Genomic DNA, 23,621 nt, shown 5'->3' with positions numbered 1-23,621 from the left:
TAAATTGTCCTTATGACTCTACAGGTTTATGTTAATTCTTTCCAGCCGTTTCTTAGTTATAATTGTAGAAGCCATTACAGCTCGTCCATTGGACAGTGACTCTACAGTCCATGTGTCATAATAATATCAGTGAGGTGTGAAGAGCCTCATGTCGGTGTCTTGCCACTAGGGGCAGATGACCTGATAAGCCTCATATATATTGCTTCAGCCATCAGAATCCCCTCCCCCTCCATGTGCAGGTGACGATGCACACCCTTAATAGGAAGATATTTCCATATAAGAAAGTCATAAAATAATAAAATTCACCAGTAAATATTTATCGACTATGAAAGAAATCACAAATAATATTAATACAAACCTCTTTATAAATTTACAGGGCAAATTCTACCTTTGGTAAGTAACCTTGTATGTAATGTAGAGAAATGCTGAATGTGTATGTGCTGCCTGCGAGGAGGAAACGGCAGAATGGATGTTCACGGCATTGTAGCATGCATGGACCTTGTACAGCAGAACATGGGGTGGCTACGGGGCCGACGAGTAATCTGTGCGCCATCGTATGGGGCACCCATGCAGCACCATATTCTTCCCTACAAGCAATGCTTCTAGGGGGGGGGGGAACCTACTTAATATCACATGCAATGGAGCATGAGAAAAAAACACCATGTGTCATACAGGATGGGCTCATAGAATTCTATAGGCGTTGTATGACAGATGTGAAACACGCGGATCCGTAATACGGCTGTGTGCACGAGGCCTTAGAGTGAACATAATTTAGACGTTTTTGAAGGCGTTGTCTGCCTCAGGCAGCACTTCATGAAAACCCTTATTCAATAGATAGAAAGAAGATAGATATGAAATAGGTAGATAGATAGATAGATAGATAGATAGATAGATAGATAGATAGATAGATAGGTAGATAGATAGATAGATAGATAGATAGATAGATAGATAGATAGATAGATAGATAGATAGATAGATAGATAGATAGATAGATATGCGATAGATAGATAGATAGATAGATAGATAGATAGATAGATAGATAGATAGATAGATAGATAGATAGATAGATAGATAGATATGAGATAGATTGTAGATAGATAGATAGATAGATAGATAGATAGATAGATAGATAGATAGATAGAGAGATAGATATGAGATAGATAGATAGATAGATAGATAGATAGATAGATAGATAGATAGATAGATAGATAGATAGATAGATAGATAGATAGATAGATAGATATGAGATAGATTGTAGATAGATAGATAGATAGATAGATAGATAGATAGATAGATAGATAGATAGATAGATAGATAGATAGATAGATAGATAGATAGATATGTGAGATAGATGATAGATAGATAGATAGATAGATAGATAGATAGATAGATAGATAGATAGATAGATAGATAGATAGATAGATAGATAGATAGATATGTGAGATAGATGATAGATACATTTGTTCGGTTGTTCAGGGATATGCTCCCATAATATGGATTGTCCTATGTAGATAACTGCCTTAAAGGGTTTTCTCCATCTTTCCAAATGTTATTATAAGACTCTACATTACAAGATGCCATATTGTGCACAGATGTAGCAGAGCTGAATCTGACATTGAATTGTTTATATTGGGCGCTGTTACAATGAAGTTAACATTTTGGTCATTTCTTTGGACAGAAAGTGATGTTTACGATGATGTGGACTCAAGTGACTTTCCACCTCCTCCTATAGAGAGCAAGTAAGGACTACTGGTCTTATATATAAATGATGTTCTCTAGTGTCCCGCGTCACCCTCAGTCCATCCCTCAATGTCACCGGTTGCACCCTCATGTATCTACCCTATTCTCTGCCGTGATGTTCGTTTACACAGTGGACTGAGCGGCCAGAGATGTCGATGTCACGATATACATGTGACATTGTAGAAGGCAGACTGGCTGCTTACCTTCTGTGCACAACAACCTGGTGCTGAAATAACTGCAGCATCTTCTATTGAAGGCCATATCTTGGACCATGTTCTCCGGTAGAAGAACAATTTTCAGTTTTTATAGCGAGATTCGCCACCCAGTACAGAACAGTTTTGCCTGCAATATGGCGCATAATATGGTTCTGTATTGCACATTGTATTACGGCCCGTACTATGGTTGTGTGCATGTGGCTCCCGACTCTATGATGTCTACATGGCCTAATAGGTTGTCCACTTTGCAGGTCTATTTAAAATGTTGGATCGGTTGCACTATTCTTCACAGGTATCATTGACTTACAATGGGGTCCCTCAGGTCCTCCGGCAAGAATAGCATTACAAAACGATGGGCACCATGAAGGAACCCCCGATGGCCCCTTTGTAAGTCAATGAGGTCTGACGCGTGCCACCATGAATACGGCACTGCGTTGTGGCTTTCGTTACAGCAATATTTTACTGTAGTGACCATGCTAGGTTATGACAATTTCAATGGGTTGTCTCTTCACCGACAATACCTGTAATCTGAGAACTGCGGTGGTGATCCGCGGGTCCAGCTCCCAAGACCCCCGATACAAAGTTGATTTTTCTAAGAGATGATGTGGCCGGCTGTTTATTTCTCCGGCAGCCACTACAGGGGAAATTAAAGAGGCTCTGTCACCAGATGATCAAACCCCTATCTCCTATTGCATATGATCGGCGCTGCAATGTAGAGAACAGTAACGTTTTTGTTTTTTTTTGAAAAACGATTATTTTTGGCCAAGTTATGAGCAATTTTATATTTATGCAAATGAGCCTTTCTTATGTACAACTGGGCGTGTATTGTGTATGTACATCTGGGCGTTTTTACTTGTTTTACTAGCTGGGCGTTAGGAATGGGAGTGTATGATGCTGTCGAATCAGCATCATTCACTTCTCATCGTTACCACCCAGCTTCTGGCAGTGCACAGACACACAGCGTGATCTCGCGAGATCACGCTGTGACGTCACTCACTTCCTCCCACAGGAACTTCATCGCGTCGGACGAGCGAGAACACGCTGTGTGTCTGTGCACTGCCAGAAGCTGGGTGGTAACGATGAGAAGTGAATGATGCTGATTAGTCAGCATCATACACTTCTATTCACAACGCCCAGCTAGTAAAACAAGTAAACACGCCCAGATGTTACAAACACAATACACGCCTGGTTGGAAATAAGAGAAAACACGCCCAGTTGTCCATTAGAAAGGCTCATTTGCATAAATATAAAATTGCTCATAACTTGGCCAAAAATTATCGTTTTTCAAAAAAACAAAACGTTACTGTTCTCTACATTGCAGCGCCGATCACATGCAATAGCAGATAGGGGTTTGATCACCTGGTGACAGAGCCTCTTTAAGTATTACATGCCGGCCATTTAAATGAACGCCCATCCAAGTAATACATGGACGCAGCGGGTCGAGCAGGAGCCGTGACGGATCTTACAGAACAGCTCTGTTTTGGCAAGAAGGAGGGGGGCTCCCGACTCTATGATGTCTATATGGCCTAATAAGTTGTCTACTTTACATGTCCCCCAGCCATTGGCTGATCCCAGTGCTGGCACCATCTGGAATCAGCCGTTATCTTTGGGGAGACACAAGTGTATACTTTCCCTACAGTCATGCAGTCTCTGCTTCGGCTAATACAAGGGAATCCCATTAGGAACATCTAAGAGGAATTTTTTATTTTTTTTTAAAAGTAGCCTAAAACTAGGCAACCCCTTTAAATAGACTGTAAATCTTTTTTTTGTTTTCCATTAACTTCGTGTCTGCTGCAGAAATAATAGGACAACATGGTGCGTCAGTGGTTATTTTTACATTTCGAGGCCTTAAATCCATCTTGATCCATTCTAGTCCTGCTCACTCGGCTGAAGGTTTGTTAGGGTATGTTCACACGGCCTATTTTCAGCCGTTTTTTGGCCGTAAAGGCCCAGAAAAATGGCTAAAAATACGGAGGCTGAATGCCTCCAAACATCTGCCCATTGATTTCAATGGGAGAAATGGAGTTTTGTTACCACGGGGTATTTTTTTACGCTGGCGTTTGTAAAAACTGCACATAAAAAAACGCCCCGTAAAAAAGAAGTGCATGTCACTTCTTGAGCCGTTTTTCATTGTCTCAATAGAAAAACAGCTCCAAAAACGGCCGTAAAAAACGCATCAAAAAACGCTTGATGCTTAAGAACGCGTGTGAACATAGCCTTACAGTGCAACAATCTAGACAATGGTCTGTGAGCTGACCACAGAAGCACAAATCCCTCTCCTACATATGGGTTGCATATTTTCATGCGGTCATATGCTCTAAAAATCATTGATCCAGTACTGGTTATAGGGTAAAATATAGGTAGTGGCATATCCAGAAAGTTAGAGCATGAGACCAGAAACCCGATGACCAGAAACCCCCAAAAACCCATCCAGTGTTTTCTATGGAGCCACAATCCTGTGTTCGAATCTGACTAAGCGCAACATCTGCATGTAGTTTGAATGTTCTTCCCGTGTTCTCGTGGGTTTCCACCAGATTCTCCGGTTTCTTCCCACTCTCCTGATAATCGGCATCATATGAAATTCACCTTTGTGTGGGTCTGGTATCGGGAAATTAGATTGTGATCGAAATGATGAAAATCTCTGTACAGCGCTGTGGAATATGTAGGCGCCATACAGCAAATAAGGAAAGGAATGGTGGATTCTGCGATTATTATATTGTGTATTTTTTTTTTAGTTTATCAGTAAACACAAGAACATCAACCCTTGGGAGATCACCGGACTACAAGACACTGAAAAAGCTAGAGAAGGAGGAGAGAGAATTTAGGAAAAAATTCAAGGTAAATGGTTAATAAGTGGGGGTGATCTTACATTTTTTGGGGTTCTGTATTAAACATGGTTACTACTATTACTATATGTATAAATGTGAGATGTCGAGGACTGTCTGGGTGCTGGGAATGTTTGCACATCTTTATATTGCTGCCAGAACTGGATAAACACGGTTGCTATGGATAAATTGCCTAACAACAGCCATTTATAGAGTATTGTCCATAGCAACCAGTCTGTCTTAGATGAAATTCAAAGGACCCCATCGCCGAATCAGATAATGCCCCTCATCTTGTTGAGAGTGAACTGAACTGTACATTTACCATCCAACTTAAGCTTAAACCCACCCCTAAAACCGCCTAGAACCCCCCCTTTATATATTTACATAAACCACGTTCCTTTCACAGCCGAGTTCGCAGGACAGTCCTAGGACTGTTAGCAGGAAGGCTTTTACTTGAGAAGAGCGCATAGCAGTGACAAAATATTGCTATGGGTCCCGTACAAGCCATGCTGTAATAGCACCCATAGTCTAAGGCCTCATGCACACGACCGTGATTTTCGGGTCGGCCGGCCGCGGAGTGTCACCCGCAAATCGCGGGCCGCGCACATTATTTCCTATGAGCCTGGACCGCATAACACGGCCGTAATAAGACATGTCCGTTCTTTCTGCGGTCCAGGCTCGTGGGCCATGCACGGACCGTGAAAACCACGGTCGTGTGCATGGGACCATAGGAATGAATGTCCGTGGATTTTCGGGGGAATTGCGGCTGCAAAAGCACGTTCGTGTGCATGGGGCCTAAGGGTATGTTCACACTCTTAACAAAAAATTTCTGAAAATACGGCGCTGATACAGCCTCTGATCTTCAGGCGTTTTTGAAGCTGAAAATGAAGCTTCTTTTAATTTGGAGCTTCGTTTGAGGCGTTTTTTTTTTATAGTGTTCAATTGAAAATCAGCTCCAAAAAAACGCCTCAAGAAGTGACATGCACTTCTTTTTACGGAGCTTCTTTTTACGCTCCGTTTTTTAAAACAGCGGCGAAAAAAGACGCCCCGTATGAACTAAATGCTGTTTCTCCCATTGATTTGAATGGGCAGATGTTTGTAGGTATTCAGCTTCCGTTTTTTCAGGCATATGTTCACACGCTTAACCAAAAACGTCTGAAAATACGGAGCTGTTTTCAAGGGAAAACCGCTCCTGATTTTCAGACATTTTTTAAGCCACTCGCGATTTTTGCGGCGTTTTTGGAGCTGTTTTTCTATAGTCAATGAAAAACAAATCCAAAAACGTCCCAAGAAGTGACATGCACTTCTTTTTCGCGGGCGTCTTTTTACGTGCCGTTTTTGGAAAACGAGGCATAAAAAAACGTCCCGTCGGAACAGAACGCCATATTTTCCATTGAAATCAATGGGCAGATGTTTGGAGGCGTTCTGCTTCCGTTTTTCCAGGCGTTTTTCGAGGCATAAACGCCCAGAAATACACCTGAAAACACTCCATGTGAACATACCCTGAGACTAAAGTGAGGCCTGAGGCTGAACGGTCCAGGGAAGGAGTATGGTGGCCTGGCAAGACCACACTTTTCTCAATCTTTTATGTCTTATTAATCCGATTTTGTGTAATATGTGGCCCCTTAAGAAACATTTTAGAACATTTTGTAGTATAAGGTTTGTTTTCTACAGTTCACAGGTGAAATTAGAGTGTTGTCATCAGTCCAGGTTGCGACCAACTTGGCAACTAAAAAGTGGGGATCCAAGGACTTACCTCTGAAGCCAGGAGAAATGCTGGATGTGATCCAACATGCAAATGATAATACATTTCTATGCAAAAATAATGAGGGCAAATGTAAGTACACATGACGGCAGGACACGTGGTAACCATAGGCTTGTCTCCTATCAGTGGCTGGGTAATCGAAAAAAAAAAAAAATGACTAATGGTTTCTAAGAGGGAACAAGGGAAAAGTTCCAAAAGTTTCCTTCTTTTGGGAGGTTTATTTTATTCCTTTCTGTAGAGAGTTTGCGTGGTCTACCGCTTGGTGGCTGAGCTGCTGTTACTTCTAGACACTTCCAATTCACAAAAATAGCCCTTACAGGTGAGCGGGGAAGATCTAGCAGATAATAATAGCACTTAAAGGTGACTGGGCAGATCTAGCCGATAATAACACTTAAAGGTGACTGGGCAGATCTAGCAGATAATAATAGCACTTAAAGGTGACTGGGCAGATCTAGCAGATAATAATAGCACTTACAGTTGACCAGGGTAGATCTAGCAGATAACACTTATAGGTGACTGGGCAGATCTAGCCGATAATAACACTTAAAGGTGACTGGGCAGATCTAGCAGATAATAATAGCACTTAAAGGTGACTGGGCAGATCTAGCAGATAATAATAGCACTTACAGTTGACCAGGGTAGATCTAGCAGATAACACTTATAGGTGACTGGGCAGATCTAACAGATAACACTTACAGGTGACTGGGGGAAATTTAGCGGATCAGGAATTTCACAAAATGACTGCTGACAAAGGTGGCATCCTACGAAAGTGCCACGTGTAGAGTCACTGATCTCTTCAGAACAATCCATACTACTAGCAATGTAACCTTTCTTCATTACCTTCCCAGTGACAGCAAAGCACCTAAGTTACCAAATTGAAGTTTTTGTTATCTGTTTTTTTCTCGTCAAGAACATTGCATTAATTTAATAGAAAATATATTTTTTATTTTCCCCAGATGGTTATGTCTCAAGAAGCAACATAATCGATAAGTAAGTATTAGCTTTCTGGCCGAAAACAGGGGTTCTTTATTCTCGGAAACAGTGGGCGTTCCAGAGGTCGGAACTCCACCTAACTTAACTGAAATGTTTCATTGAATAATCATTTGTCTTTTTTTTTTTGCAGTGACGGGGAAATCTATGATGATATTGGAGAGGGTACGTTGCTTCCAAAATGTTCCTAACTCCACGTTAATGGAATATACAAAAACTTTTCTTGTTTTTTTATTTTATTTGACTTTTTAGTATTAAACTGGTTCTCAAATTATATTAATTGATAAATATAAACTAACTGCTCTCATGCTGCGTGTCATTCATTCATAGCGATATTGTACGATAGGCTGCTATAGTTATATGACATCACCAGGGACGAATTTTCCATTAAGCACAAGAGGCACATGCCCGTAGTTGACCAACCGGGTATTTTTTCTGCTGTCTAGTGTCCGGCAGGAAAAAAAAAACACCATCCGTGATATTTTTCTAGGTTTCCTCAAATTTGCAGTGCGCATGTGTGCGTTATCCCGTTACATGCGCAGTGCAAAAAAAACAGATGACCAGCAGTGCAATGAAAGAGCAGCCACCTACTGTTCTTCTTCTGCCAGCCGTCTGCAAGCCGGAGCCCATGATAATAAGAAGCTGCTGAGCAAGCACTGGCTCTGGGGCTTGTCTCAACTCAAAATGGGGTTTAGGGTCCGTATTTATTTTGGGGTCTGTCTTTATTAATTCTGGGGTCTATCTTATTTTTGGGGTCTGAATTCATTTTTAGGGTCTGTCTTAACCAATTGTCGGGTCAGTCTTAAACTGTTCTAATTCATTTTGGGGTCTGAGGTCTGTCTTAATTAAGTTTGGAGGGTTGATGAAAGGGTCATGAGCACTGTTGGGGTGGGGTCTATATAAACAGGAAAGGCATGTTTTCATAAAAATGTTGGAAAGTCCGTGATTTTTAGCACAGTTGTCTTAAAAACAATAATAAGGAGGTTGGCAACCCTGTCGGCGACCCTCTTTGAAAAGGCATCTGGTGCTCAGATTAATGGCTGGATTATAGTTGATACTATAGTAGTCGTCTTCATCTAATCCTGTATTAGCGCCTTTTTTGGTGCCATAGCATGGTCATATAACCCTTCCATATAGGTGCCTAAATAACAACACTATACAGTGCCGTCACCACTATACACTGCAAAATAATATATAGTGTCTAAGTAGCAGTGCCACACTATGAAATACTGACATACAGCGCTCAAAGAATACCAACATAGAGTGCTCAAATACTATTACCATACAGTGCTCAAATAATACTGTAAGGCTAGACCGTGCTCAAATAATACTGCCATATAGTGCTCAAATAACACCATACTGTGCTCAAATAATACCGCTATACAGTGCTCAAATACCACCATACAGTGCTCAAATAATACTGCCATATAGTGCTCAAATAACACCATACAGTGCTCAAATAGTACCATACAGTGCTCAAATAGTACCATACAATGCTCAAATAATACCTCCATACAGTGCTCAATTACCAGCATACAGTGCTCAAATAATACCAACATACAGTGCTCACATAATACCAACATACAGTGCTCAAATAATACCGCCCTACAGTGCTCAAATAATACTACCATAGAGTGCTCAAATAATACCGCCATACAGTGCTCAATTACCACCATGCAGTGCTCAATACCGCTACAAAGTGCTCAAATAATATCAACATACAGTGCTCACATAATACCAACATACAGTGCTCACATAATACTGCCATACAGTGACCAAATAATACCACTATACAGTGCTCAAATACCACCATAGTGTTCAATACCGCTACACAGTGCTCAAATAATATCAACATACAGTGCTCACATAATACCGCCATACAGTGCTCACATAATACCAAAATACAGTGACCAAATAATACAGTAATACAGTGCTCAAATACCACCAGTGTTCAATACCGCTACACAGTGCTCAAATAATATCAACATACAGTGCTCACATAATACCGCCATACAGTGCTCACATAATACCGCCATACAGTGACCAAATAATACAGTAATACAGTGCTCAAATACCACCAGTGTTCAATACCGCCACACAGTGCTCAAATAATACCACCATACAGTGCTCAAATAATAACGCTAGATAGTGCTCAAATACCACCATAGTGTTCAATACCGCCATACAGTGCTCAAATAATACCAACATACAGTGCTCACATAATACCAACATACAGTGCTCACATAATACCAAAATACAGTGCTCACATAATACCAACATACAGTGCTCACATAATACCAAAATACAGTGCTCAAATAATACCAACATACAGTGCTCACATAATACCAAAATACAGTGCTCACATAATACCAAAATACAGTGCTCACATAATACCAAAATACAGTGCTCACATAATACCAAAATACAGTGCTCACATAATACCGCCATACAGTGACTAAATAATACCAACATACAGTGCTCAAATTACAGCTCCATGTATACAGTAATCTAATAACACCGCTATACAATGTCTAAATAATACTACTATACAATCAATATTATGATTTGTGATGATTGCAAGCCTCGGGTTCCAGGCCATCTGTGGTGCCCCCTACAGCAGGGGTACCTGATGCGTCCTGTGTGATTCCCTATAGGCCGACCCTCAGATCTCTATGGGTAATGTATTCGGCATCCGTGTAAGGTACTCAAGTAATTATTTATTTGTTGTACACGTTTTATCGAGTCATCTATCTAATATTTTCTTTTATATTCGCAGACTGCATCTATGACAATGACTGAATACACCTGAATACGTGTCGTCAACCTCTTTCACCTCTTCATTGCCAATGAAAACATCAACATCCAAGAAAAACATTGTACAGATTCATATGTATATATATAAAAAAAAGTCAAAGCAACCAATCAGATCACTGCTTTTATTTTCCAGTGCAGGTCAGAAAATGGAAGCTGCTGGAATCGGATTGGATGCTTTGGGCAACAAGGCCACCATTTTCTTGCAAATATTTAAAAAAAAATAAACAAAAATCCCCCACCTAAATCCAGACTTATTTTATCTATTATATTTAAAGAGTATTCTGTTTTATAAAACCAGGATGGAGGGCAGCTGCAAAGAGCGTCTCTCACTCTGGAGGACCTGTCCTGTCCTTTATTACACGGACAACACTGTGTAATACTTAATTTCTCCTGTGGTGGTGCTGCAGGGAAATTGAACACTTACTGCCAGGTTTCCCCACAGATCACAGTTGATCGCTGGGGTCCTAGAAGGGGGACACTTTATGATCAGCTTACTGCCAGAGGAACTTCTTATAAAGAGGGATTATCTAAATTGGAGAAGCCCATTAGAATTGTATCCAATCCCTTACAATTTGAATGCAATATTTTGCTGAGATTAAGAAAGTTTAAAGGGGTTGTCCACAAGAAAAGGCATGGCTGCACTTTCCAAAAACAGAGCCACGAATGTTAATGGAGCTGAGCTGTAATACCAGACACAACCTGTGGTCAGATGTGGCGCTGTTTCTTGACTAAAGCAGCCATATTTTTCTAATCCTGAGCGACCCCTTTAACATGATCTAGAACATTGTGCATTACTCCAGACAGACATGTGCACAGAGCAGTTGTCACTACTCAGTGGATCCGGATGTAGTGGCCATAACATGACAGCGTGCCTTATTCACTTTATAATAAAAAGTTCTGCAACTTTCTAATATACTCTGTGTGTCAATTTCTAACCATCTTCAAAATCTCACCTTGCATTCAGTGAATGGAAATATTTATGGTTTACATTCTGTGGATGTAAATTCATCCTGATCATGTCCTGCTCACACAGCTGCGGGGCTTGTAAGCATAGATAGCTCTGGTATGTTCACATACAGGGGGCAGAAAGCTTGCATAATACATGTATTGATATGTAGACACATGCAGTCATTGCTGCGATTTACTTCGACCCTATTAGACCATATGGACATCAGAGAGATTCAGATTCAGATGTGGACACAAACAACTAAGGTCCCTTATTGTGTGGGCCGCCTTCTTCCAGCATACCTGCAACTTACATCTTCTCCTTTTTAAAAACATTTCTGGTAGACTAGGGTAACAAAAGGGTTAATAACATCCCTCGTGATCTGGGGCAGTAAAAGGGTTTATGGTTATATCCTCAGTGGTATAGGACAGTGAATGGGGTTACTCATTAATGTCCCTGGTAGTCTTGTGCAGTGATGGTGTTAATAATAACATCCCTGGTGGTCTTGTGCAGTGACGGTGTTAACAATAACATCCCTGGAGATCTAGGGCAGTGAAGGCGTTTATTGTTATATCATCAGTGGTATAGGACTGGGAAGGGGTTCATAATGTCCCCGGTGGTCTAGGGCAATGAAGTGGTTAATAACATCCCTGGTGGTCTATGGCAATGAAGCGGTTAATAATAACATTCCTGGTGGGCTGGGGGCAGTGAAGAGGTTAATGGTAACATTGATTGTGGGCTAGGGCAGTGAAGGCGTTAATGGTAACATTGATTGTGGGCTGGGATAGTAAAGGAGTTGATGACATCCCTGGTGGTCCAGGGTAGTGCAGGATTCCTTCCTCTAGCTCCTCCATCTGTGACTGTAGACTGATCAGAGATACAGAAACTTCATCATCAGCTATCAGCCAATCACAGAGCAGCTTGGATAATCATAGAGGCTCTGTGATTGGCTGACTGGGATGATGCAGTGTCTGTGTAATCTGTGACAGACATGTGAGCAGGGGGCGAGGGAAGCAGGATACTATACAGAATATATAGAGAAGCTCCAGCCCCGTCTGATCCCCTGTGCTGCTGAACAAGCTGCAGAGGCCAAATATCCACCCCTGCAGACAGGGTTCCTGCTTGGTAATCAGTGGCGGATTAAGTAGACAATAGGCCCAGGACTGTTCCCCAAACTTGGGCCCCCTTCTCCACCGCTGCCCTGCCGTGCCTATAGCTAACACCACCTTTCTGTGCAAGCATTGACAAATGGGTGTTGTGATTCTCCTTATCAAAGGGCTGTGTCCCTATATATTGACAGTCTCCAAGCATTGCTGACAGTATCACTCTGTGTAGGGACACATCCTCCTCACTAGGGGAATGGTGACACCCATCTGTCCAGGACTACACAAAGACTTTTTGTGGAATATAAGAATATCCTACAACAAACATATCAGGAGAGGTGACAGATCCCCTATAAATCCAGTGACTCACACGTGACGTCTTCTCAGATTCTAGTCGCACTTTTTCTCTTTTCTTCCTCATCCGGTAAAGTCCTCAGGATGAATTCTCCCAGCCACGACGCATTTCTGCAGAATTTGCCTTTCAGAGGTCTTTGGTTCCTCACTTTTCCAATATTTCCACACCTATAAACGAAGATAAAATTTTAATGCTGCAACACACTATGCCCCTAAATATAATAGCACCATACACTGGGCCCTTGAATATAATAGTACAATACACTGCGCTCTGAATATAGTGTCCCTCATAGATCCCCCTGTAGGTAATGGGCATCAGAGCCCCCTGTAGATAGTGCTCCTATAGAGCCCCCTGTAGATGGTGCCCCCAGCGTCCCCTGTAGACAGTGCACCTCAGAGTCCCCTGTAGATTGTGCTCCCCATAGTCCCCTGCAGATAACTTACCTCATAGAGCCCACTGTAGATAGTGTCCCCATACAGCCCCCTGTAGCTACTGCCCCTTGTAGATATCTCCCCCCATAGAGTTCCCCATAGCTAGTGTCCCATAGGGTCCTCTGTAGGTAGTGCCCCATGGGGTCCCCTGTAAATAGTGCCTCCATAGAGCCTCCTGTAGATAGTGCCCATTTAGATAGCGCCACAACACTGCTGTCACGATCCGTGGGTATGTGGACCCACTAGGCCGAACAGCCGTAGTGGAGTAGCAGATGGCCAAACAACAGTTTACCAAGCATATAAAAAGTTCAACCACAAGGGTACCTGTAAGGGCATGTGCACACACAAAATAAAAAACGTCTAAAAATACGCAGCGGTTTTCAAGGGAAAACAGCTCCTGATTTTCATACTTTTTTTTAGCAACTCGCGTTTTTTACGGCCGTTTTTGGGGCTGTTTTTCTATAGAGTCAATGAAAAATGGCCGCAAAAACGGCTCAAGAAGTGACATGCACTTCTTTATCGCAGGTGTTTTTTTACGCGGCCGTTTTTCAACATGTCTGCGTAAAAAAACACCCCGTCGGAACAGTACAACATTTTTCCCACTGAAGTCAATGGGTAGATGTTTGGAGGCGTTCTGCTTCCGGGTTTTCGGCCGTTTTTGGCCCGAAAAATGTTTGTAAATAAGCCATGTGAACATACCCTAATAGTCCAGATAGTAGCAGAAGCTTAGGCATACATGAAACTTTGACGGTAGATGACGCCAAATGTGGCAGATGGTACCAGGTGTGGCAGATGACACGAGACGTAGTGTATAACGGTAGGCATGACAGGTGGCACAACGCGACTCCAACACTAGAAAGGGCACAGGAACAAACACAGCACGGGATACAGGTAGCAGGGCACGGAAACAAGATACGACTAAGGGACCATTTGCAAGACTAACATAGGAATACACAACAACTCTAAGGCAAGGAGTGAAAGGGTAAAGCCTTTTTTATAGTCCAGGGTGATTAGGGCTGATTTGTATTATGTTTCACACGCGCGTGCGCTGGCCTTTTAAGGCTGGGAACGAGTGCGCGCGCCCTAGAGGATACTGCAGAGTGGAGCGTAAGTGAGTGATGGCTTCTCCGAGGAAGTAGGTGCCGGCCAGCACTGGGGAGTCCGCGGTCGTCGAGGGGTGAGTGGGAACGATGGGCTGCGGCCGTTGCAACTGCCCACTGAAAAAAACCCATTACATCCTCCCTGTCCCTATTCTCGCGCAGTCCTCCAGTGACACAGGCCTGGTCTCTTCTGAACAGACCTGTTACAACAGAATGACGCAGGCGGCGCGATGACGTCATCGCAAACCTGCATCATTGGTAAAGCGCTGAATGACGAGACAGGGAACTGATAGCCAAATGGAGCGGTTTCCCCCATATCTCCACATTCTCACAGCGCTTCCAGGGGCTGTCCCTATAATACATACGCTCTTGATGTACGTAATAGAACTTCCATTATATAGGTTTAAGGGTCAGTCAGAAGATTACAACGGTTGAGGTTTGTGAACTGAAATCCATAATTTGCGGGAGTTGGGAGCTCTTTGGTGCTATGAAAGCCCAAAATAAAATGTTAAAGGGGTTGAACCCCCTTCCAAATGCCCTAATAGGGCCCTATTATGGCTTAATGCAAAATCTGTAATAGAGCCCCCACCTACCATTTCTACAACTGATGCCTTTATATGACAGAGGGGCCTTCGGGCACCAGGGCCAGGATGAGACTGCTAACTCTGAACTCCCTATAGCTACGGCCCTGTATACAACTTCCTAGTATACTATGAATTCCAATTCCTCACAATTTTTGAAGATTGCTGCTTGCTGTCAGGAAATGTAAACATTCTTCTTTACATCCAGAGGCTAAAAACAAAACCCCATCACTTTGACACGCTGCTGATGATCCTAGATCACCAACCATGTTTTCTGGTCACCCAAAAAGTTTCCATTTAATACAACACAGCACGTTCGTTAAAATATAGAGTTGATAGACTGAGCAGTACGCTAGTATATAACTTTAGTGTAGTGCGTGCCATATTCACCAACACATGCCTTTTGTAGCGCATGGCCGTGCTGAAAAACAGATTGTTAGGTGTTTGAAGACAGGTGCGATTATTACCACTAGAGGGCACCCTTCACAAACTTGGAACATAAAAAGGACCCGATTCTAATTCAGCAAGGATCCTAGCATCGCTTTAGAAGACGGGAATAAATTGAAGCCCTTCCTGCCACAGACATTGTTTCATTTTCTTTTTTTCTTCCCCACGTTCCAAAAGTCATAACTTTTCCTTTTTTCGTCAAATTAGACGTATTAGAGGGCTTGTTTTTGCGGGACAAGTTGTCGTTTTTCACGACACCATTTATTGTACCGCATAATGTAGGGGGGAATTGTAAAAAAAAAAAAATATTGTGGGCTGGAATGGGAAAAAAAACCCGGATTCCTACATTGCTTTTTTGGTTTAGCTTTTACCGTGCGCGTTAACTTTATTCTGCAGGTCAATACGATTATGGCGATACCAAATTTAGTTCATACGGGGCGTCTTTTTACGCCTGTTTTAAAAAACGGAGCGTACAAAGACGCAAAAAAACGCTGCAAAATATGCTTCTTCTGCCTCCCATTGATCTCAATGGGAGGTCAGAAGCGTAAACGGCCGAAGATAGGGCATGTCCCTTCTACACATATCGGTTTCCACATGACCTAAATAATTTATCAGGTCATTCCGTGTAAAACCTAAACGGTGTAATAAGTACATAAAAAAGTGACGCCAAAAATCACTTTTTTATATATATATATATATATATATATATATATATATATACACATACGAACCTCATTACAAATGGTAATTTATATGTATTCCCAAACAGCGCCGATAAAAAAAAATATAATAATAATTTCGAAACAAAAAAATTTAGCTGGTCGATTACACCCAAACAGGCCTAGTCATTAAAGGGTTAATTTAGTATGAAACACTATTGTGTGATACTAAACATTCATATTCTGCTCCCTGCAGGTGTGGGGTTCCAATCAGAGCGTAGCTTATTCGTCTACAGTCAGACTGATCTCTCCTCATTGGTCGGAGAAGTCAGAACTGCAGCCAGGCTGAAATGTATTCAAATCCCCGGTTAAGTCTCATTGGTTGCAAGAGTCAAGCATGCAGCCAATCAGAGTAAAGTCTATTCATTCACTGCCCGCTTGATCTCATCCCCATTGGCCCGAACTGCAGTGAGTCTGAGTGAAATTCATCAATTCCGAATCCGGGCCAAGTCTTATATCCTGCCATTTGTTAAAGCAGTCGGGTTTACAGCCAATCAGGAGGTAGTTCATTCATTCTGACTCACTATCAGTTTGAAATCCCTCCATTGGTTACACAGATCAACTTGGCAGCCAATCAGAGTAAACGAGTTTTTCTTTGCTTGGCTGCTGGGAGTTCCACCTGTCTCGCAGGGTTGTAAAATGTAATTACTCGGCTGTTGCGTCTCCCGTAATGTCGCAAACACTGTATTAACTCAACGCTTACCTCACCTTATGACTAGGCGCCCCCGGATAATATAGTCCAGAGGCGAACGACACACAAGTCATAGCATCCCCTACCAGCATATTGGAGCAAGGGATGCTGGGACTTGTAGTTCAATAGCACAGGGCGGGATACACGGACGCTTATTTTTTTTTCCCCGTCTGTTTGTAATACTTTATTTATACCTCACAGCTAAAATCTTGGACAAAAAAAACAAACCATTTCATACGTTCTGCACGCAGGTTGAACTTGCCCATAACAAAAATGGCCGTCGAGGCCTCTCCAATGCCGTGTCTTAATCTATACATTCAAATTGTGGGCTGCGCCCCCGCAGTTGCGTTCGTGTCTCCGGTGGAGAAAGCGATGGGCCTTTCCCAGACAAAACATTCCACCCTTCCTCGGAAAGCCGTCCGCAGACTCCCCGCCCACTGCCCCCGTCTTCTCGCGAGACAGAGCGATGTTTCCGGTGTTGTGAATGTCTCCCCACCGAGGAACATGGCGGCCAGCATCCGCGCCCGCTCCCTCCGGCACCTCAGGATAAGAGGTAACCGGGAAGGGTTGGGTCATGGGAGTCTGGGCCTGGGTGAGGGAAATCTCAGGGGCTGATAGGTTTCAGTATGCACGGGGAGAGGCAGCCCAATCCCACCCCTGGCCTCAGCTTTCTTGGTATCTCTCGAATGAGGGGGGCAGTATAGGTGTGGGCCCCCTCCCCCTCCGTGCCAGTAGTCGTGACATATATGACAGCAGTGCCAGCTCACCAGCCCTGCCTTGACACCGTGTCCTTGTGGGCAGCCCCCTCCCTGTTCTCTGTATTTACCTGTCATGCCCTTTTAATACCAGGGAAGGTGTCACACTGGGGCCAGGGCTCCGTAGCCGTGGTTACGTCCGCTGCCCATAGATTGAAGTCGTATATGTGGCACTAATTATGTCGCGACTGGCGGCAGCTGTCGTGCTCGGTAGAAGTCAATAAAAATATTGAAAGGGAAAAAAGGTTCTGCGCTTAAGAGCACCTGACGTGACGAGAATCGCACCCTCACGTAGCCATGGCGGTCTGTCGAGAGATACGGGGCGGGAGGTGCCGCCTTAATGAGAGGTTAGAACAAGATAAAGTTGCAGTCTGGCGCCAGAAAAACGTCATAGGAGATGTGATAATACAGTATTATGAATACTCTGCCAATGTTTATTTTTCACGTTCTGATGTGATGTAAATAATGTAATGTACAGATATTCCAGTAGTGATCACCGGTGTAATGTATAGATATACCAGTAGTGATCACCGGTGTAATGTATAGATATACCAGTAGTGATCACCGGTGTAATGTACAGATATACCAGTAGTGATCACCGGTGTAATGTACAGATATACCAGTAGTGATCACCGGTGTAATGTATAGATATACCAGTAGTGATCACCGGTGTAATGTACAGATATACCAGTAGTGATCACCGGTGTAATGTACAGATATACCAGTAGTGATCACCGGTGTAATGTATAGATATACCAGTAGTGATCACCGGTGTAATGTACAGATATACCAGTAGTGATCACCGGTGTAATGTATAGATATACCAGTAATGATCACCGGTGTAATGTATAGATATACCAGTAGTGATCGCCGGTGTAATGTATAGATATACCAGTAGTGATCGCCGGTGTAATGTACAGATATACCAGTAGTGATCGCCGGTGTAATGTACAGATATACCAGTAGTGATCATCGGTGTAATGTACAGATATACCAGTAGTGATCACCGGTGTAATGTACAGATATACCAGTAGTGATCACCGGTGTAATGTATAGATATACCAGTAGTGATCACCGGTGTAATGTACAGATATACCAGTAGTGATCGCCGGTGTAATGTATAGATATACCAGTAGTGATCACCGGTGTAATGTACAGATATTCCAGTAGTGATCACCGGTGTAATGTATAGATATACCAGTAGTGATCGCCGGTGTAATGTACAGATATACCAGTAGTGATCACCGGTGTAATGTACAGATATATCCAGTAGTGATCACCGGTGTAATGTACAGATATACCAGTAGTGATCACCGGTGTAATGTACAGATATACCAGTAGTGATCACCGGTGTAATGTATAGATATACCAGTAGTGATCACCGGTGTAATGTACAGATATACCAGTAGTGATCACCGGTGTAATGTACAGATATACCAGTAGTGATCACCGGTGTAATGTACAGATATATCCAGTAGTGATCACCGGTGTAATGTACAGATATATCCAGTAGTGATCGCCGGTGTAATGTATAGATATACCAGTAGTGATCACCGGTGTAATGTACAGATATACCAGTAGTGATCACCGGTGTAATGTATAGATATACCAGTAGTGATCACCGGTGTAATGTACAGATATACCAGTAGTGATCACCGGTGTAATGTACAGATATATCCAGTAGTGATCACCGGTGTAATGTACAGATATACCAGTAGTGATCGCCGGTGTAATGTATAGATATACCAGTAGTGATCACCGGTGTAATGTATAGATATACCAGTAGTGATCACCGGTGTAATGTACAGATATACCAGTAGTGATCACCGGTGTAATGTACAGATATACCAGTAGTGATCACCGGTGTAATGTATAGATATACCAGTAGTGATCACCGGTGTAATGTACAGATATACCAGTAGTGATCGCCGGTGTAATGTACAGATATACCAGTAGTGATCACCGGTGTAATGTATAGATATACCAGTAGTGATCACCGGTGTAATGTACAGATATACCAGTAGTGATCACCGGTGTAATGTATAGATATACCAGTAGTGATCACCGATGTAATGTACAGATATACCAGTAGTGATCGCCGGTGTAATGTACAGATATACCAGTAGTGATCACCGGTGTAATGTATAGATATACCAGTAGTGATCACCGGTGTAATGTACAGATATACCAGTAGTGATCACCGGTGTAATGTATAGATATACCAGTAGTGATCACCGGTGTAATGTACAGATATACCAGTAGTGATCACCGGTGTAATGTACAGATATACCAGTAGTGATCACCGGTGTAATGTACAGATATACCAGTAGTGATCACCGGTGTAATGTACAGATATACCAGTAGTGATCGCCGGTGTAATGTACAGATATACCAGTAGTGATCGCCGGTGTAATGTACAGATATACCAGTAGTGATCGCCGGTGTAATGTATAGATATACCAGTAGTGATCACCGGTGTAATGTATAGATATACCAGTAGTGATCATCGGTGTAATGTATAGATATACCAGCAGTGATCACCGGTGTAATGTACAGATATACCAGTAGTGATCACCGGTGTAATGTATAGATATACCAGTAGTGATCGCCGGTGTAATGTATAGATATACCAGTAGTGATCGCCGGTGTAATGTACAGATATACCAGTAGTGATCGCCGGTGTAATGTACAGATATACCAGTAGTGATCACCGGTGTAATGTATAGATATACCAGCAGTGATCACCGGTGTAATGTATAGATATACCAGCAGTGATCGCCGGTGTAATGTACAGATATACCAGTAGTGATCATCGGTGTAATGTACAGATATACCAGTAGTGATCACCGGTGTAATGTACAGATATACCAGTAGTGATCGCCGGTGTAATGTATAGATATACCAGTAGTGATCACCGGTGTAATGTACAGATATACCAGTAGTGATCACTGGTGTAATGTATAGATATACCAGTAGTGATCACCGGTGTAATGTATAGATATACCAGTAGTGATCACCGGTGTAATGTATAGATATACCAGTAGTGATCACCGGTGTAATGTATAGATATACCAGTAGTGATCACCGGTGTAATGTATAGATATACCAGTAGTGATCACCGGTGTAATGTATAGATATATCCAGTAGTGATCACCGGTGTAATGTACAGATATACCAGTAGTGATCACCGGTGTAATGTACAGATATACCAGTAGTGATCACCGGTGTAATGTATAGATATACCAGTAGTGATCACCGGTGTAATGTATAGATATACCAGTAGTGATCACCGGTGTAATGTACAGATATACCAGTAGTGATCACCGGTGTAATGTACAGATATACCAGTAGTGATCACCGGTGTAATGTATAGATATACCAGTAGTGATCGCCGGTGTAATGTACAGATATACCAGTAGTGATCATCGGTGTAATGTACAGATATACCAGTAGTGATCACCGGTGTAATGTACAGATATACCAGTAGTGATCACCGGTGTAATGTATAGATATACCAGTAGTGATCACCGGTGTAATGTATAGATATACCAGTAGTGATCACCGGTGTAATGTATAGATATACCAGTAGTGATCACCGGTGTAATGTATAGATATACCAGTAGTGATCGCCGGTGTAATGTACAGATATACCAGTAGTGATCGCCGGTGTAATGTATAGATATACCAGTAGTGATCACCGGTGTAATGTACAGATATACCAGTAGTGATCACCGGTGTAATGTATAGATATACCAGTAATGATCACCGGTGTAATGTATAGATATACCAGTAGTGATCGCCGGTGTAATGTATAGATATACCAGTAGTGATCGCCGGTGTAATGTACAGATATACCAGTAGTGATCGCCGGTGTAATGTACAGATATACCAGTAGTGATCGCCGGTGTAATGTACAGATATACCAGTAGTGATCGCCGGTGTAATGTACAGATATACCAGTAGTGATCGCCGGTGTAATGTACAGATATACCAGTAGTGATCGCCGGTGTAATGTATAGATATACCAGTAGTGATCGCCGGTGTAATGTACAGATATACCAGTAGTGATCACCGGTGTAATGTACAGATATACCAGTAGTGATCACCGGTGTAATGTACAGATATATCCAGTAGTGATCACCGGTGTAATGTACAGATATACCAGTAGTGATCACCGGTGTAATGTACAGATATACCAGTAGTGATCACCGGTGTAATGTATAGATATACCAGTAGTGATCACCGGTGTAATGTACAGATATACCAGTAGTGATCACCGGTGTAATGTACAGATATACCAGTAGTGATCACCGGTGTAATGTACAGATATATCCAGTAGTGATCACCGGTGTAATGTACAGATATATCCAGTAGTGATCGCCGGTGTAATGTATAGATATACCAGTAGTGATCACCGGTGTAATGTACAGATATACCAGTAGTGATCACCGGTGTAATGTATAGATATACCAGTAGTGATCACCGGTGTAATGTACAGATATACCAGTAGTGATCACCGGTGTAATGTACAGATATACCAGTAGTGATCACCGGTGTAATGTACAGATATATCCAGTAGTGATCACCGGTGTAATGTACAGATATACCAGTAGTGATCGCCGGTGTAATGTATAGATATACCAGTAGTGATCACCGGTGTAATGTATAGATATACCAGTAGTGATCACCGGTGTAATGTACAGATATACCAGTAGTGATCACCGGTGTAATGTACAGATATACCAGTAGTGATCACCGGTGTAATGTATAGATATACCAGTAGTGATCACCGGTGTAATGTACAGATATACCAGTAGTGATCGCCGGTGTAATGTACAGATATACCAGTAGTGATCACCGGTGTAATGTATAGATATACCAGTAGTGATCACCGGTGTAATGTACAGATATACCAGTAGTGATCACCGGTGTAATGTATAGATATACCAGTAGTGATCACCGGTGTAATGTACAGATATACCAGTAGTGATCGCCGGTGTAATGTACAGATATACCAGTAGTGATCACCGGTGTAATGTATAGATATACCAGTAGTGATCACCGGTGTAATGTACAGATATACCAGTAGTGATCACCGGTGTAATGTATAGATATACCAGTAGTGATCACCGGTGTAATGTACAGATATACCAGTAGTGATCACCGGTGTAATGTACAGATATACCAGTAGTGATCACCGGTGTAATGTACAGATATACCAGTAGTGATCACCGGTGTAATGTACAGATATACCAGTAGTGATCGCCGGTGTAATGTACAGATATACCAGTAGTGATCGCCGGTGTAATGTACAGATATACCAGTAGTGATCGCCGGTGTAATGTATAGATATACCAGTAGTGATCACCGGTGTAATGTATAGATATACCAGTAGTGATCATCGGTGTAATGTATAGATATACCAGCAGTGATCACCGGTGTAATGTACAGATATACCAGTAGTGATCACCGGTGTAATGTATAGATATACCAGTAGTGATCGCCGGTGTAATGTATAGATATACCAGTAGTGATCGCCGGTGTAATGTACAGATATACCAGTAGTGATCGCCGGTGTAATGTACAGATATACCAGTAGTGATCACCGGTGTAATGTATAGATATACCAGCAGTGATCACCGGTGTAATGTATAGATATACCAGCAGTGATCGCCGGTGTAATGTACAGATATACCAGTAGTGATCATCGGTGTAATGTACAGATATACCAGTAGTGATCACCGGTGTAATGTACAGATATACCAGTAGTGATCGCCGGTGTAATGTATAGATATACCAGTAGTGATCACCGGTGTAATGTACAGATATACCAGTAGTGATCACTGGTGTAATGTATAGATATACCAGTAGTGATCACCGGTGTAATGTATAGATATACCAGTAGTGATCACCGGTGTAATGTATAGATATACCAGTAGTGATCACCGGTGTAATGTATAGATATACCAGTAGTGATCACCGGTGTAATGTATAGATATACCAGTAGTGATCACCGGTGTAATGTATAGATATATCCAGTAGTGATCACCGGTGTAATGTACAGATATACCAGTAGTGATCACCGGTGTAATGTACAGATATACCAGTAGTGATCACCGGTGTAATGTATAGATATACCAGTAG

General features: G+C 42.2%; 2 protein-coding genes and 1 long non-coding RNA gene across 6 annotated transcripts in view; 2 read left to right on the top strand and 1 right to left on the bottom strand.

Annotated features, from left to right (window-relative positions):
• The window catches only part of FYB1 (FYN binding protein 1), a 173,483-nt gene extending 162,890 nt beyond the window's left edge, over positions 1-10,593 (top strand). For both annotated transcript variants that reach the window (XM_075842211.1, XM_075842202.1), the window contains 7 exons: positions 377-393; positions 1,679-1,739; positions 4,691-4,793; positions 6,455-6,617; positions 7,502-7,535; positions 7,669-7,700; positions 10,312-10,593. In XM_075842211.1, the coding sequence (XP_075698326.1) occupies positions 377-393; positions 1,679-1,739; positions 4,691-4,793; positions 6,455-6,617; positions 7,502-7,535; positions 7,669-7,700; positions 10,312-10,334 (433 nt within the window). In that variant the 3' untranslated portion in view covers positions 10,335-10,593. The remainder of the gene's footprint in view (positions 1-376; positions 394-1,678; positions 1,740-4,690; positions 4,794-6,454; positions 6,618-7,501; positions 7,536-7,668; positions 7,701-10,311) is intronic.
• Positions 1-16,817, bottom strand: part of LOC142663506 (uncharacterized) — a 57,233-nt gene extending 40,416 nt beyond the window's left edge. Inside the window, exon 1 of the long non-coding RNA XR_012851101.1 lies at positions 16,740-16,817. This is a non-coding gene — a long non-coding RNA (uncharacterized LOC142663506). The remainder of the gene's footprint in view (positions 1-16,739) is intronic.
• Positions 16,818-16,978: 161 nt separating this feature from the next.
• The window catches only part of RICTOR (RPTOR independent companion of MTOR complex 2), a 115,429-nt gene continuing 108,786 nt past the window's right edge, over positions 16,979-23,621 (top strand). For all 3 annotated transcript variants that reach the window (XM_075842177.1, XM_075842168.1, XM_075842187.1), the window contains exon 1: positions 16,979-17,275. In XM_075842177.1, coding sequence (XP_075698292.1) covers positions 16,996-17,275 — 280 coding nt within the window. In that variant the 5' untranslated portion in view covers positions 16,979-16,995. The remainder of the gene's footprint in view (positions 17,276-23,621) is intronic.

This window comes from Rhinoderma darwinii, chromosome 1, assembly GCF_050947455.1.
Source record: "Rhinoderma darwinii isolate aRhiDar2 chromosome 1, aRhiDar2.hap1, whole genome shotgun sequence".
In the NCBI taxonomy this organism is placed as follows: domain Eukaryota; kingdom Metazoa; phylum Chordata; class Amphibia; order Anura; family Rhinodermatidae; genus Rhinoderma; species Rhinoderma darwinii.
Note: the sequence above shows the minus strand (reverse complement) of the source record. Positions and strands in the feature narration are given on the sequence as shown.